This window comes from Brachyhypopomus gauderio, chromosome 12, assembly GCF_052324685.1.
Source record: "Brachyhypopomus gauderio isolate BG-103 chromosome 12, BGAUD_0.2, whole genome shotgun sequence".
NCBI classification, from domain to species: domain Eukaryota; kingdom Metazoa; phylum Chordata; class Actinopteri; order Gymnotiformes; family Hypopomidae; genus Brachyhypopomus; species Brachyhypopomus gauderio.
This window is the reverse complement of record NC_135222.1, coordinates 7,095,192-7,111,699: the sequence shown is the minus strand read 5'-3', so window position 1 is coordinate 7,111,699 and position 16,508 is coordinate 7,095,192. Positions and strand designations below refer to the sequence as shown.

The following is a 16,508-nucleotide window of genomic DNA, read 5'->3' as shown; positions in this document are numbered from 1 at the left end:
AGGGACACGGAGACTTAAGTGTCCACAAGTACATCGTATAGCAAGAGCTCAGAGCCTGAATGCACCTGGCAGAACTGACAGCTTATAAAAAATAGTAATAAAAAAACAAAACACACACACCTGCATAGCCGGAATGATTTTTGCCTCAAATTGAGAATATGATTAAGCACATTTTCCCATTTACGCAGTGGGCCAGCAACTGGTAACTTGTATACGAATATTCATATCACATTAACCTCTTCACATTTCACTTCATACAGTGATGACTATTAAGTGAATTTACTATGGAGATTCTTTCACTTGAAAAAGTAACCAAACAACTAGGGCTAAAAACGAAGTACACAGTCAAAAGGTCATTTTGCTAAATGTTTTCTTTTCTGCTCACTTGATTCAATACAATTTTACATTTTTAAAACGACTATCCATGGCTCAAGAGAGAGAGAGAGAGAGAGAACAGCATCTGAACATGTTTTGAACCATAGATCAAGTATAACTGCTGAGATAACTTGTGAGAGAATAAGAGACATTTTAGGGTAGTAAGACAGATCGGAGTGATCAGTCTCTAGTGCGCGATACATCTTCCCCAGAGAGGCATGGATAATGCACTCTAGTGCAGGTGTAACTGGTCAGCAAGCACACGGCGTGCCCGGCTCCAGTTCAACTGAAAGTCCTTTGCTCAAGAGGAAGGCCTCTTGCTTGGGCTCTCGTCCCAGGAATTTCTTCAGCATTTCTACCGCATCCTCTGAGCCTCCCGGTTTCAAGATACAGTTCCTGTAGTCCAGACCCACCTGGAGGGCACAGCAAAGTCATGTTATGATTTATCTCAAGCGTTTCTCTTCCACTCGTCGTAAATTAATCACAGCTGTAAATGGCAGTTTGTACTGACCTTGGGGTTCATGACGCCCTCCTTTCTGAAGCGTGCATAGAACATGTCCATGGAGAAGACCTCACTCCAGAGATAACCGTAGTACTGGGCATCGTACCCACCTGCCAAATGGCCAAAGGTGGCCGGCATGTTTGTCCCTGCATCCAAAATAACAACCCAGTTAGCTCTACACCCTTTTCGGAATACGGTTTCGATACAGATGCAATTTCTATTATTTTTAAAAAACTAGTCTTCTCGTTAGCACTGTTCATAAAGACAGACAACATGCATAAGGTCCAGCATACAGGGCCCGGTTCAGTCAGTCAGCTGACCTGATGTATGTCACATGCCTCATGGTGCTTGTACCAAATTCAAATCCATCAGGATCCTGCTACTTTTCTCCAGGGATCTTATCGATGTGTTGGGAGACTGTATTCCAAACAGGACCCTCCTACTTTCTCCTAAACCTCACTGGTGCCGTTCTGATAACAATGTGTCCCACTGGACAAAACTCTCACCTGACGCAACTGTTATTGACCACTAGTAGACAAAGACTATTAAGACACAGCGTTCTGAGCTGACGTTCTACACACCAATGCTGAATATGCGATTAAGACTAGGCATAGTTTCTTTACGCGATTTTCCATTCTTCTCTGACCTCTTTCTGATCTACACTTATGTTCCATTTCCAGTAAACCCTTAAAATAATTGTGGACATAAGGCCCAGGGCCACAGCAGAGATGTGGCTAACGGCAGCGTGTGTTCACCTGGGGAGGCTGGCACTCCCAGGATCTCCTGACAGAGCTTGGCATACTCCTCCGCTGGGTCCAGTCCTGTCTTGGTGTGGAGAGCTTGGTCTACTTTAGCCAGCACAATCTGCCTCAGGTTGAACAGACCTGAGCAACATACAGAAACAGGTCAGTGAGAGGAAACATTTGAGGAAAACATGAAGCATTCTCACATGTACAACCAGCTGAGCACAGAAGCACTAAACCATACGGTTACAAAGGAAACAATAGATCAGGGGTAATCAATTAAATCTTTCCGCGGTCCATTTTTGGCAGATAGCTCAGACCTTAGGTCCGGGTCCGCGGTGGCGAACGAAAGTTGTTGAGCGGGGGGGGGGGGGGGGGGGGGGGGGGGGGGGGGGGGGGGGGGTGGCGAACGTAACACTCGTCTCCGGTTTAGAATATAGTCTCCCGTTAAAATTTTTTTGGCATTTGGGTCCGTATCCAGTTAATCAGGAATGTAATTGGGTCCGGACAGGACGGCGTTCGGGTCCGGATCCGGACCGCGGTCCGCCATTTGGTGATACCTGCAATAGATGCTTGCGGGCATTTTGATCATGTGTTCCATTCAATGTCCATGCTTTTTAACGATTTGAGGATACTGAATTAGCTAATGAATTTTTTTTTTTTTTAAATAAGTTTTCTAACTGAAAGAACACTGATTTACTGGATGGGAGTTTTTGTAACGTCAGCTGTAAAAACTGCAAAAATACTTACTCAATGCATTTGAGCAATTCAAGAGGACCTCTGTTTTTAATGAGAAATCCAATTTTTTATTATAGCAGGATGTAGATCTAAACAGGCTAGCGGAGACGTTAAGTCACTCCGAGTGTGTGCTTGTTTGTCATGCTGTGCATGACGAAACCACAGTCAAGTCATCTTTCTTAAGGGAGTACATATACTTATTGAGGAGGTCCCCGGAGCATTGCCGACATGTGTATTAAGTGAAAGGATCCATGTGCGTGTTAAAGCTACATAAATGTTGATGTTTCAATTATTGATATTTGGGCAAATCTGTAAATAAAAAAAAACTCCTTTATTTTTTTTATAGATAATTTAAATTGCAACATTTTATCCCATCTAAAAGAAGTTAGATTGGAAGCATCAGTGCGTGTGTTTATCTTGGCACACATTGCAGCATTTAAAAGACAAGTGATGCCATTGATGAACATGTATGGCTCATGATTCCATGAACCAGCTGCAGTAATTAAACCATGTGGGCGGAGTTTTCCAGGCTGCCCATCTGAAGGCCCTATTGATGCTCATCAGTTGCACCAGGCCTAGAAATTATGGAACAAAGAGAACCAGGCAGCTAATTCTTTTTATCATAGGTCCATTCAAAAGGTTCAAGCAAGCCAACTATGTTGTTTAAGGGCTGCCTGCAGTGCAAGGTTTAAGTCTTACACAACAACTTTGGTCACGGAGCAGTTTGGTCCTTAAACACAGAGTACCTTGCAGCTGACTGATTCCATGATTCTGAATACAGCAGTTCTCAATTTCACTGGTTTGTGCGCGCGCACACACACACTATACATTTAATCAATCAATTGTGTAAATTAAAACCTTGCCTACCAACAATCCAACACAAACTCAGTTTACTCCATGTTAAGTGAAGTGAAAGTTGTTACCAGTGTTGGCAAGCCGGGACTTGATGAGTTTCTCCAGTAGATCTTCTGGGATGGGCTTTCCAGTCTTGTAGTGTTTGGACATGCGTTGAAGTGGTTCCTTCTCCCACACCCAGTTCTCCAGCATCTGAGACGGCGCCTCCACAAAGTCCCTCTCCACGTGAGTTCCACTGAACATGGCAAAGTCCGCCTGCAAAACACACCAGAAGGGACGTCGTGGGACTAGTAAAGAAGGGTAGAGTTACAGACCCCAGGGGTCTAGGACACAGACCAAGGGGTCTAGGTTACAGACCTGGGCACAGAGCTGGTGCATGACGTGGCCAAACTCGTGGAAGTAGGTCTCCACCTCGTCGTGCTGCAGCAGGGAAGGGGCATCGGCGGTGGGCTTGCTGAAGTTAGCCACCATGGCTGCTACAGCCATCTGCCTGGTTCCATCAGGCAGCAAACAGCCAGGCTGCAAGCCAAAACATGCGGCATGTCCGTATTTTCCCTCTCTGCCAAGAGGAAGAATTATTGGTATTAATGACATCAGGCTACATCATGAAAAAAAAAAAAAAAACATTTAACCGGATGTTAGCAAAAAATTTTGAAAATTCCTTTGCAAAATGTGTTCATAAAAGGTTAAAATAAATCCTCATACCTGGGGAATAAATCCAGGTAGAACTGGCCCACCACTTGACCAAGGGTGCGGTCCTTGACAGAATAGACCGTGACATCTTCATGCCACACAGGGGCAGCCTCCACCTGCTGGAAGGAGAGGTTCAGCAGCTCCTGGTAGATGTCCAGGAGTCCATGGGTCACCACCTCCATTGGGAAGTACTCCTTCAGCTGGTTCTGGTCCACAGCATACTGGGTCTCTTCCACCTGGGTCATGAAGTAGCGCGTGTCCCATGCATACAGCTTGCCATCGAAGGGGAATCCCCTTTTCTGGCACTCCTTCTCCTTCAGGTTCAGGATGACGGCGCGCTCCTCCTCACCCAGGGGCCTAAGCTTCCGGGCCAGATCCTCTAACAAGAACAAGGCAGGAACGATGAGCATCAATGTTTCAAAACGGACATGTTGAAGAATGCTCCAACAGTGAGGATCAAGACTATTCACCATCATCTCTTGAAAGCTAAGCAAAGATGCTCAAATGTTCCTCCCGATGGGCACAGATTAATTGGGTTTTGGGCTACTTAATCAGAACCTGAAAGCAAAGTGATTACCAAGGAATGTAGCAACTTTCTGGGACACCTTAGACATGTTCATCTCCAGCACAAAGTCAGCATGGGTGCTGAAGCCCAGCAGAGCACTCTTTTGAGAACGTAACTCCACCAACTCTTTCAGGATAGCAGAGTTCTCCTGTGAAAGAAAGTTCATTGGTTAAAGCTTCAGGTCTTAAAAACCAGAAAATATGGCATCATATAGTTTAGTTTTACAATTCTAATACAAATATAAAAGTGCGAGATAACTCTACATTAAACACAAGTAGCAGAACTCCAACCTCTTTACAGCGGGAATTGAAGGCTTCTTCTAATTTTTTGCGCGTCTCTGGGACATAGCATTTCTTCATAGTGGGGAAATAGTGAGGGTATTTGAGGGTCAACTTCAACTTTCCAGTCTCCTCCTTCTCCAAGGAGTTAAGGAAATCATCAGGAAGGCCACCTATGACAGACCATCGTTAAGGTGTTGTTTAGCAAACCTACCAAGCCTAAGCAGAATTGTTCTTTGCTGGTCAGAAATCAGGAAAAGATCATAACCAACACTTTGAAGCCAAAGTTTCCATACCTTTTTACACAAATTTCACTATGAAAAAAACCATAAAGATTCATACTAACCCAGTTCCTCCTGAGTGAAAGAGAGACTAGTTGTGTCCTCATTCAAGTGCTTGTTGAAATCAATACACATAGTACTCAATTTCTTCTTTATGTTCTTGATCTCCTGTTACAAGAAATAAAATCCCTTTAGGCAAGATATTTATTACACTGCACTGGTTTTCTTCACAAGACACTGATTAAAAAGAAAAGTATTTATACAGCGGTTAACAGCTAATGACGTCTGACCTCTTGTTTGTCCTTGGAAAGGTGGAGCCCATTTCTCTCTCCCAACTTGATCAATCTCTCCATATATCTCTTAGCTTCAGAGCCAAGACTCTCCCCCTTTAGTTTCTCCTGAAAAAAAGTATGACATTTCAGAAGCACTGAAAATGAAATAACTTGTCATCGTCATCCTGAAGGAATGGGATTCCTACTGTAGAGAAGTTAATAATAATGAATAAGCCATGAGCTGCCTTCAGTTTTATGGCTTTTCTCCTTGTGCTGTGACTTTGCACTTGGATTGACTAATCGCAATAGGCACTCCAATAAATGCAACAATCTAGCTGGGGAAAAAATAACAACACACATACGCACAACCTCGAAACATTTAGCTGACCTTAAGAGCAACAATCCTCTGGTACACATCCTCCCTCATACTCATTTCCACATCAAACTCCGAGAGCTTCTTGTCTGCGTCAGTGCTGGCTGTGCGCACATCCTTACAGGGGGACACATGCTGGGGGAAATCGAGCATATTCCGCTGGACTGAAAAAGAGAGCAAGGGTTACACACATCTGATACTAATGCTACGAAAAGTAAAAGGCTGTTCTCAGTAGTTTAATGTCTCAAGATGAGTCAAGTACGAGTTTAGATTTGATATCAAGATATTGTAAGTCCCATAATAATGACTGCTTATATGAAAGCATCCCACACAAGGGCCTATCATGGCAGTTTCAATATCGATGTGGAAACAGGAACAGAAGACATTCTTTATATTTAAGTTTATATATATATATATATATATATATATATATATATATATACACACATACACACACACCACACATTTCAAGTGCCTCTGCTATTTTACTAAAACAGTGCCATACCAAACCACAGTAACAGTGTTACTAAACCACCGCTGTTGTGAATTGGCTGGCCAGTGTTTATGTCCAAAGTGCTGAATGGTGTGTATACCTTTACATATAGATTTGCTTCTGAGTCAGGGGAGCTATTTGGTTCTTTGTTTTTTTCCTTTACATCATTTACAATAGTGATAATGAAAGTTATTCCATTTGTTACACGACAGCTTGTCTTTGAGAAAAGCCGGCCTTAAATCTTAATACAACTCAAGAATTTTGAGGAATTGACTGTTAATATTCAATAGATCCAAGACCCACGTTCTGTGTCTCTTTGAGCTATTAATATTGACCAAAACTGTTTTTTGCGTATGAAAAACACTTGCCTTGAAAAATAAAAATGTTATGGTTATTTTTAATGTGTATTAAACATACATATCCGACATACACGTGAATAAAAAGTGATTACCTGTGTACTCCACCTCCACGTCGGCTAGGGCCTTCAGGGTGTTCTCATAGTCGACACTAGCCAAGTCCAGGGCCCCAACAATGTCATAGATCTTCTTGGTCTTCGCAATGAGCTCATCCGTTTGCTCTTTTATTTGATCGGGTGTAAGATCCCAGCGCAAACGATTCTCTGAACAAACTCTGTTCACACTGCCAAATACCACTTCACCTGAATGAGAATACAGTAAAAAGTATTTATTTTTAATTGAACCAGCCAGGTCAGATATGCTTTTAAGATATAAGCAGACATTTTCCCCATTATTCATGGATTTAAAATAAGTTAAAATTCGCTAGTGATATGGAAAAATTACTGTCGAAAAGCTATTGCTATAATTCTCATTAATTTACTAAGAATGACAGAACACAATTCACCATGACAGGATCATAATAACTGGCTAGCTAACCGGCTAACCGCAAGTAAGACACCGGTGTCCTAGCTAGCAGGTTAGGCTTGACAGAAGGCTTGACACCCGAACAGTAGGACGTTTCCTCCCAAAAAACGACTGTTACGAATAAAACACTTTAGAGGATATGGAGGTCAGCGGTTTAGCTAGAGGTAGTTAACGTGTGTTTGTAATGGTGGCACAATGTAGCATAACTGGTGGCTAGCTAGTGATGTTTTCCCAGCTATGTATACAACCTAGCTAGTTAGCTAGGTATGGACTAAATGTTATTTATTGAACTGTTGGGCAACATATACCACTAGCAGAACAAAAAAGTAAAATATATTTTTTAAATATCAGTTACTGTGGCAAAATCCCCAAATGTCCTAACTTACCTGTAGGTGCCATTATTTTATACGGTTTGCTAGCTAGCTAAATCAATGTGCGATACTCCACGAGCAGCCCGTGTAAATTGCTAGGATAATCCCGCCTAAGATTACGAGTTACGCAGCCCAGCAAAACGATTGGACCATCTGGGTGTCAATCAGTGCGACCCACCCTTTAAGAACTGCGACAGGCCTGTCGGATATAACGTGGGGAAAACTAGAAACTGCAAGTTACGAGTTTACCGCTGCTTTTTTTGTTTTGTATACCATCTTAAATGCTTTTTAAATATTGCTCTTTGTAATTTGTATTCATTTTATTAAAATAAACCTCAGTGGAAAAAACTCTCACTTAGAATGTAATTATCTTTATTGCAGACAATTTAATTAATTCGTAAGCAGAACACATATATCTAGAATAAATTGCCCCCAATGATACTTAATGCTTAATACTTATTTAAAGACAGTAAAATAAGTAAACACATTACATATGCGACCTTTACCAACGGACATGCCTTGATTGACGGCCAGTGTTACGTAGAATTGCGTTTTCCGCACGAGGCGAAAAGTGTACGTACGTCTCGCGGAGGAAAGCGGCTCGCGCAGGAAAGAGGCTCGCGGGCGAGGAATCCCTCAAGTGGGACGATTAGTGAGTACTAAGACGCTGCAAAGCGCAGTCGTTTGTGTAATTTGATTGCGCCTGAATGGTAACAGTGCGTAGGACATGATTTCAAATGTCACCTAATCTCGGAAAATTCGTGATTTTCAGTCTTTGTTTTTTTTTTCGTAGCTAGCTAGATAGCTAAGGAACGCAGCGAGCTTAATCTAACAGCAAACAATATTGGGACTGCTAGCTAGGCGTATAGCATAATGTAGTTAGCCAAGTGTCGTTAGCAGACGTGCTACACTGTTGGGTTGCTAGCGGGATTTACGCAGCACGCTAACCCACCTGGCGACCATCGCCCTAAATCAAAGTGAATTACCACCCGCAGTCCAATACAGACCGTGTGTAGATGGCTAATAATGTAGGGAGGAGACGTTAACGTTGACTAACGTAACCTATACATCACCCTAGTACTCAGTATTTGCTAGAATATTCTGCCTCAAATGCAGATAGCTAGTAGTTTCACAAGATGAGATACCAAAATATAACTGCATTGATTCGTTTAATCCGGTTTACAGACTATAACATACCTACGTTAGACTGAATTGCTCCATCAGAACTAAAATCTTTTTGCTACCTAACTAGATAGTTGGGGTTGGTTGGGGCTAACATCAGCTAGCTAGGTTGGCTAACTTTGTACTTTGTACATTGTGCGTCTTCTGTGATGGGTATTGCTAGCCACAACTAAGTGACCTCGATGTCAGTAATGTGGGTATTGTAATGCAGGTACACTGGTGTCAAATCCAATCTTGAGGGGAGCAGCAATACTGCGGGTTAGGTTAGATCTCCGATTTAAACCACCCACCCGAAAACTTGGTAAGGACTTAACAGTTAGTTGTTGAACAGCCTTTTAGATTTCGAGTTATACTGTCCTGCTCAGACTTACTCTAACGCACCAGACTGTAAGGAACTATGATTCAGAGTTATTAGATCTCAGTTGTAACTCCGCAATCCTGTTTCTGCATCTGCGTTTGTGGACTGTAATGTTATATGGCCTATGGTTCCAATAAGTCTTCAGTTTGTTTGTTTTTTACAGTCAAAGGTGATTCATCTTTTTTCTTTATTAACATTGACATTGTGGCTCTTGTTGATTTGTATTTCAGATCTCCATCAATAATTGGAGAGTTCTTACCCTCCAGCCAAAATGACAGAGACAAAGCGCCTTGCTTATTCCATTATTCAGTTTCTCCACGACCAGCTCAGGTCTGGGACACTGTCTTCAGATGCTCAAGAAAGTTTAGAGGGTAAATATTACTAATTTCAAACTCATTAACTACATCTCAGTGTAGATTTGTATTACTGATTTGTAATTACTTCTGAACTGCTTTCCAGTTGCTGCCCAGTGTCTGGAGACAGCGTTTGGCGTGTCTACTGAAGACCAGAGTTTAGAAGTTTCTCAAACCTTGCCAGAAATATTTGCAATGGCCACAGCCAAGGTAACGTATGTCAAGTCTGTTTCCTAGCTCACCACCAGAAATTCTGTTCATTAATATTTGCCTAACTGAATGTGTTGTGTTTGCCAGTTACCGGAAACACCTCAAGTTAAAATCAACTCATCCTGTAGTTCCCCTACAGAGGAACAGCTTGCAGAAGCAGAACAACTCAAAAGCGATGGTAAGGTGGTGTGTGTGTGTGTGGGGGGGGGGGGGGGGGGGGGGGATATACGAAATTTTAGCGTATCCACAAAACAGCTCTACAGAATTTTTTTGTTTGAATAAAACAAACATTTTGGAAAAATTGTTTGGATATCCCTCTTGAATATGAATATAGGAAAACTATAGGTAAAGTGATGTTTTGTGGATGCAAATAACATAAGAAAATGGCTTTATGTCTTAAAACTATAGTTATCAAATGTGTTAGATACTAATAGGAAAGAAAAGGTAGATGATGTATAGGTGTCGCACTGTTATTCTACTATGTAATAGATGCAAAATGTGTTCAACATAGGCAATGATCAAATGAAGGTAGAAAACTTCAGTGCAGCAGTGGAATTCTACTCAAAAGCCATTCAGATTAATCCCCAAAATGCAGTGTATTACTGCAACAGGTAATGCCTCACACGTCAAACCTCGATTGAAATAGCAACCCTGATTTGATCTGTAAAATGTTCTAAGGCTTGTTGTTTTTTATGATGTTGAAGAGCCGCAGCATACAGCAAACTTGGCAACTATGCTGGAGCGGTTCAAGACTGCGAACTTGCAATTGGTATTGATCCAAACTACAGCAAAGCTTATGGACGAATGGGGTAAGATGGACCATAACTAGACCCGCATAAACATTGATCCATTCCATATATGGTGTTTAATGAATAGGGCAGGATCATATTTAGACATGATGTCCCTTCACCTGATATGTAGATGATCATGCAATACATGCTCAGTGTGTACATTTTGCTTTTCTTTATAATACAAAACAAAGATAGCTAACAAGTACTGGAAGCTTGTGATGCTGGTGATTAGAAGCTTCCATTACATTTGATGAAAGTGGAACATTTGGAATAACTGTGAAGCATTCTTTCTATGTTTATAGCACATGACTCCTGCTGTAATGTAAGTAAATGGTGTTTTCCTCTGTTAACCAGACTGGCTCTTGCCAGTTTGAACAAACACACTGAGGCTGTGAGCTACTACAGGAAAGCCCTGGAACTGGACCCTGACAATGAGACGTACAAATCAAATTTGAAAATAGCCGAACAGAAACTTAAAGAAACAGCCAGTCCAGTGAGTCCTCATAATTACAAGCTAAATTCAGTTCAATTTGGCAATAGAATAATAATAATAATAATAAAAAAACATAGATTCACTATTTGGTCTTTCTCTTTTCAGACAGGGGGTATGGGTGGGGTTGATCTGGCTGGATTGCTTAGTAATCCAGGTTTCATGAGCATGGTGAGTATATTTGACAGTGTCTACCTAACACGGCCAGTGTTCAGTAATTGTATTCAGGAACTGATGTTTAATTTCCAGGCTTCTAATTTGATGAATAACCCACAAGTGCAACAACTGTGAGTAGTATGCAATACATTACAACACAGATCATGCCTATTATATGATAAATGCATAGTCATGTACACTAGCAGAAAATCATATAGAAGGGCTGTGACTGTTCAGCATGTCAGGAATGATGTCGGGGGCGTATGGTCCTATGGGCGGCACCACCGCATCAGCAGGATCTGGGTCTTCATCATCGTCGTCTTCATCATCTTCAGCAGCGGCCGCAGCAGCAGCGGCGGCTCCCTCAGACCTTTCGGGTCTTATTCAAGCGTAAGCACAGATGTCGCTTCTCTACAAGTTAAGATGCCAAACTGCCGTCACATTGTGAGCTGGTGGCTTTTATATGAAGTCATGTTTTTCTTCCTCCTGGACAGTGGCCAACAGTTTGCCCAGCAAATGCAGCAGCAGAATCCTGAGCTCATTGAGCAGTTAAGGAGTCAAATCCGAAGCCGGCCACCCAGTGCTAGTAATGAGGAGCAGTGAGGCTTGAAATGGTAAGGTTGATTCTTTTGTTGGTCCAACCTAAAACAGTAATGTTTTTAATACCATGATTAATAGTGTGTCCTGAATATATTTATGCATTCCAGAAATATGAAGTAGTTCATATTGGCACATTAAGATTAGAAGAAGAGCATGCATAGTGAGGACTTTTAATAATTCTTATTATTTTGGTTGTGTACTCTTGTGCATATTTAAAACTAAACAAAAACTATGAATATAATGCCAAATGGGGGGGTTTTAATTCACAGTAGGGTATTTCCATGCATATTGGTTTGACTGTGTCATGAAGAGAATATCTGAGCATGACCTCAGTTTTACTTAAGAATACAACTATTGCTCAGCCCCTAAACAGCCAACTAAAAGTAATGTATAAGCCTGTATCCCTAGATATACAATTATTATGGAAATAGGTTCACATGGAAAAGAAAATGCCTGCATTACAGACATACCATATAACCACACATTTGCGGATATTAAAATGTACCAGTAAGCCCTTAATATGGCATCTTGGTGGAAGATTGTTTACTTTGATAGAGGTTTCTGTTCTCATACTACTAAATCAGTGATGACATTTTTCAGGATGAGAAAGTTACCAAATCAGCCGCCAGACATGAACCCTTTTCAGAAAACAAGACACAAGGCAACAAAAAAAATGCAGGAACTGATGAGTATATTATAGACCTGGGAGAGCACTATATACATTCTGCACCTGTAGATGTAAATACCTGTGAATTAAGTTAACATATTGCACTTTAACTTCATAGTTACTGTTTTATGAAGTATTAGTATTGGTGAAGTTTTAGGTCCATATGCAGGAACAAAGCTTAAAATAGAAATGGTCACTGCCCTGTTCCTTAGACTCCCTGTGTTTTTATTTCTCAATAGCTCAAGAATCATCATGGGGACACACGAAGTCTGGCTGACTGCTTTTTTGTTTCTTTTCTTTTTCTTCTTTAAAAAAAAAAAATATTTCTCTTAACCCCCAGGGACAAGACCAATTTTACATCACAATTAGTGCATGTGTGACTGGCTCCACTCCCTGCCTTCCCCATTTCAGAAGAAACCAGTCTAGCTAAAATTTTTAGGTCACGACAGGCCAACAAAAGAATACCACAAAAAACCTGTTCAGTTGTACAGATGTTTCACAGACTGGTCTAACAGTAAGATGTCGGTGTAACTAATCCACAATCATGGATCGACATACATAAGTCACTGCTACATGGACTGGACGCAGACTCGCAGTGTGGACCCCAGAGTGATCTCTCTCTACAGTCACAGCTGTCCTTGATGAGGAGTTTGTAAGGGATATGTACAATGTCAACGTTATGGGTATTAAATGTCAAATTTCAAGTAAAACGTCTTTGTCATCCACTGGCACGTACCATTTAAGTGCTTTCGAAACTCACTACATCTATTCGTAAGATGTTGATTGAAATTAAGATGTTTTGAACCAAATGCTCACTTGGATGTCTGGCTGGCGGTTAGTTGGTAAGAAAGTAGGCGGTATATGTGCGGACCTCCACACCGGCTAACACGTCGCCCACTGAGGAGACGGCAGGAAGTACTGGGGGAAACGAAGGCAAATAAACGGAGGTAACGGCTTAAATAAAAGCGAGATAGCGAGCATGTCGTCTTCACTCGCACGCCGAGACGTTTGCTCCTTGAACAAAAGTAATAAACTACAGGTCGCCGGACTAGTGCCGTCGTGAAACGGCGCTTGTACTCGTGTTGGCAAACGACGCTAGCTAGCTAGCAATGCCGTGGCTAGCTCTTGAGGGTTCATCTTAATATTATACAACGAATAATTTTTAAAGCATAAAATGCAGCTAACTTGTCCAAAAGAATACAATCACGACTTATGGCCTTGCTAGCTAGCACAATTATGGTGGGTTAGTTGACGAGTCGGCTAGCTTGCTAACCAGACTAGCTGCGTAAACATCTCCAGTCAGCTTGAAGACCAAGCTGTCTCCTCACTCTTGAAATATGTCAGTATGGCAGTTAGAGAGAGCTGATTATTTCTAAGGTGCCTCCTCGCTAAGACCCTTATTCTCCTTTATTTAGTGGAAGATGCTGCCCAGGACCACGGCCTGACCGCTGCGCTCCTCCATTCTGCGTGTGGCACGGCGAAGGGAAGACTTTTGTGGCCAAGCCATGCGCTTGAGTTTCTGAGGAACATGCTGTGAGTCGACCACAGCCTCCCCACGACAGCATGGAGATAGTTGTGGCCAAGATTCTGTGCTTGTTAGGGGTCTTTGCCCTTATGCTGGGCGGCATTCTCATCCCGGTGCGTGTGATACAGTCGGATTTGGACAAAGCCGCAAGGTACAGGAAGGTGGTTTCGCTGAGTAATTCTTTTGGAGGCGGTGTTTTCCTGGCTACATGTTTCAATGCTCTTCTGCCAGCTGTTAGAGAAAAGGTGAGTTTAGGAACCCGATCCCCTCTTCTTTGGTAAACAGCATTCCCAATGTTTCTATGCACAAGTAAAAGCAAGAACCTTCCATATCGAGGTTCCGAAAATGGCATTATTAGCTATCATTTTACTAGCAGGGATTGCTTTCACTTTTTTTTTAGCCTATCCTTCAACCTTTTGTGAGTACAAACGAACTCATTCTTTGTCTATTTTCCACCAGGTGGAGAAAGTCCTTGAAATGCTAAATAAGACTCCAGACTACCCACTGGCAGAGACAATGATGATGCTTGGCTTTTTTATTGGCTTTTTCACTCACAGTGTTTATTGAGCAGGCTGTGTTGACCTTCAGGAAAGAGAAACCTTCCTTCATTGATCTGGAGACCTTTAATGCTGGAGGCTCGGAGGCGGGAAGTGACTCGGAATATGACACTCCGTTCATTGCCCCCCCTCGGAGCTCGCCCGGCCACCAGCACCATTTGCACCATCATGGACACTTCAGCCCTGCAGAACTGACACGTGCGGGGCCCCTGCGGCTAGCCAGCTTGGTTCTGGCCCTCTCTGCTCACTCAGTTTTTGAAGGTCTTGCCCTAGGGCTTCAGGAAGATGGGGCAAAGCTAGGAAGCCTTTTCATCGGAGTGGCAATTCATGAGACTCTGGCTGCTGTGGCTTTAGGTGTCAGTGTTGCAAAATCAGGACTGTTGCTGCAAGATGCCAGCAAGCTGGCCATCACAGTCAGTCTCATGATACCCGTTGGCATTGGCCTCGGAATGGGCATCGAGAGTGCCCAGAACCTGGCAGGAAGTATTATTTCTGTGGTGCTCCAAGGTCTCGCTGCAGGTACATTCCTTTTTATAACTTTCTTTGAAATCCTCTCACAAGAGCTGGAGGATAAGCATGATAGACTACTGAAGGTGCTCTTCCTCGTCTTGGGATATGGTCTTTTAGCAGGTCTTGTTTTTATCAAGTGGTGATGGATTTTAGCAGTCTGCAGGAGCAAGAATCTCAAAGGTAGTTTTGCTTTCCACTGGTGTAGTTGTTAAACTCATTCACCAACAAACCCAAAGGTCAGTAATTCTGCTCTAAAATGACTGACAGTTGACGACTTTTGGTTTTCTATTCTTACCTTTGTGTCTGAGGTCCTACACTGGATATTTAAGAATATTTGTATTAAAAAACAAACATGGTTTTTTATTATATTGAAAGAAATTATTTATTATTGTGAGCCTTGCTTGGGTAAACTGCATACTTTAGAATACGTGCTTTATTACTGATTGTAATGTTATTACTGATGTGAGGTATCTGTTTTCATTTATTCATTTGTTCTGTTTGTCATACATGATTAAACTTTTAAATATTTACAGCAGCCAAATATACTTTGTTTGGCTGTTTAATAAAACAAAGAGATTGTGGACCTACATGCTTACATATTGTAAATGAAATGTATATGATTATACACATTTATTTTACTTTTCCAGGTATTTACTGAAATTGTGCTACTAAAACATCTACAAATATGCTTTGAGTTGAGCTATGTCTCAAGCTATGGAATGGTATCATTTGCACGTTTTCACAATATTTTTTTTACATGTTCTCAGTTTATGATCAGATCTGGTTCACTGAAATTGCCAAACAGTTCATAGACTGTGACAACTTTGACAAATTTGCATTGCTGAATTTACATAATCAGTGCAGTCATGCAATAGCCCATATCCCAGTCAATGGAAGAATTATATGACAGTGATGTTTCAGTAGTAGTTGAAAAGAAATGCTATACTATAGAGAATAATTCAATCAGTTGATCCTTTAAAATCCATGTTGTTCCTGTGGTTATATTTTTGTACATTCTTGCTATTTAGTCTTACATTTGAAAACTACTGTTCTTTCTGTGACCACTGTAATTTGCTACATGGTATGGGTTTTTTAATGAATTCAGGTTCATTCATTTTCCATATGACCAGATGTCTTTATTACAAAATAAAATAAATTATCCACCAAGTTAATTTCTGTCACCTTCTTAGCTTGTGGTGATATTTTAGATTTTTTAACTTACAGCAGCTTATAATTTAATGGGTGTGTAGAATTTTGTTTCCATTGTAGGATTAAATTAAATTCCATAAAATTATAACTTGTACACAGACTTACACAAAACCCTCTTATGTTAATCTACCTGGTAATGAGTAATTGAGCATATTAACATAATCTAAAAATAAAATCATGTATAATTCTTGCTTTTGCTTCATTCTTGCATTCTCTATACTTTAACATGATAAATGATAAAATGATAAGTGTAAAAGATTCTTGCAAGATTCCTCTGATATATACAAAACACTCAAATTAATGCTAACAGCAACATTTTAAATTCACACTGCATAGTCATTGTGTTTTCTTTGTGACATTGATAAAATCCTACAGTACGATGAGAAACTAGACAAAGTAGTGTAAATATTTTTTATCTAAACACACTGGCTACTTTATTAGGTACACCTGTCCAACTGCTCATTAACGTAAATGTCGAAT

The 16,508-nt window shown here is 41.2% G+C and overlaps 3 protein-coding genes across 5 annotated transcripts; 2 read left to right on the top strand and 1 right to left on the bottom strand.

The window, feature by feature from the left end:
- Positions 1-123: 123 nt before the first annotated feature.
- thop1 (thimet oligopeptidase 1) lies at positions 124-7,573 on the bottom strand. Its single transcript, XM_077024771.1, has 13 exons — positions 7,436-7,573; positions 6,620-6,826; positions 5,691-5,839; positions 5,321-5,428; positions 5,096-5,198; positions 4,762-4,922; positions 4,484-4,619; positions 3,919-4,285; positions 3,571-3,772; positions 3,282-3,468; positions 1,633-1,761; positions 887-1,023; positions 124-788 (listed from the first exon to the last, which is right to left on the bottom strand). The coding sequence occupies exons 1-13, from the start codon at positions 7,446-7,448 to the stop codon at positions 627-629; spliced, it is 2,061 nt and encodes a 686-aa protein (XP_076880886.1). The 5' UTR covers positions 7,449-7,573; the 3' UTR covers positions 124-626.
- A 345-nt stretch (positions 7,574-7,918) lies between these two features.
- sgta (small glutamine rich tetratricopeptide repeat co-chaperone alpha) lies at positions 7,919-12,952 on the top strand. 3 transcript variants are annotated; one of them, XM_077024767.1, is made up of 13 exons: positions 7,976-8,072; positions 8,814-8,903; positions 9,191-9,331; positions 9,420-9,523; positions 9,611-9,701; positions 10,035-10,134; positions 10,228-10,332; positions 10,669-10,807; positions 10,913-10,975; positions 11,054-11,091; positions 11,198-11,350; positions 11,455-11,574; positions 12,467-12,952. In XM_077024767.1, exons 3-12 carry the CDS (start codon positions 9,232-9,234, stop codon positions 11,561-11,563), a joined length of 1,002 nt encoding a protein of 333 aa, XP_076880882.1. In that variant the 5' UTR covers positions 7,976-8,072; positions 8,814-8,903; positions 9,191-9,231; the 3' UTR covers positions 11,564-11,574; positions 12,467-12,952. The 3 variants fall into 3 exon arrangements, with proteins under 3 accessions (XP_076880883.1, XP_076880881.1, XP_076880882.1); XM_077024768.1 differs by lacking the exon at positions 8,814-8,903 and having other exon boundaries at positions 7,919-8,072; positions 12,568-12,952; XM_077024766.1 differs by lacking the exon at positions 8,814-8,903 and having other exon boundaries at positions 7,919-8,072.
- A 63-nt stretch (positions 12,953-13,015) lies between these two features.
- Positions 13,016-16,218, top strand: LOC143528852 (zinc transporter ZIP3-like). Its single transcript, XM_077024769.1, is given in 4 exon segments — positions 13,016-13,174; positions 13,643-13,997; positions 14,212-14,301; positions 14,303-16,218. Coding segments are annotated over 3 exon segments (957 nt in total). The 5' UTR covers positions 13,016-13,174; positions 13,643-13,790; the 3' UTR covers positions 14,963-16,218.
- The last annotated feature ends 290 nt before the right edge of the window (positions 16,219-16,508 follow it).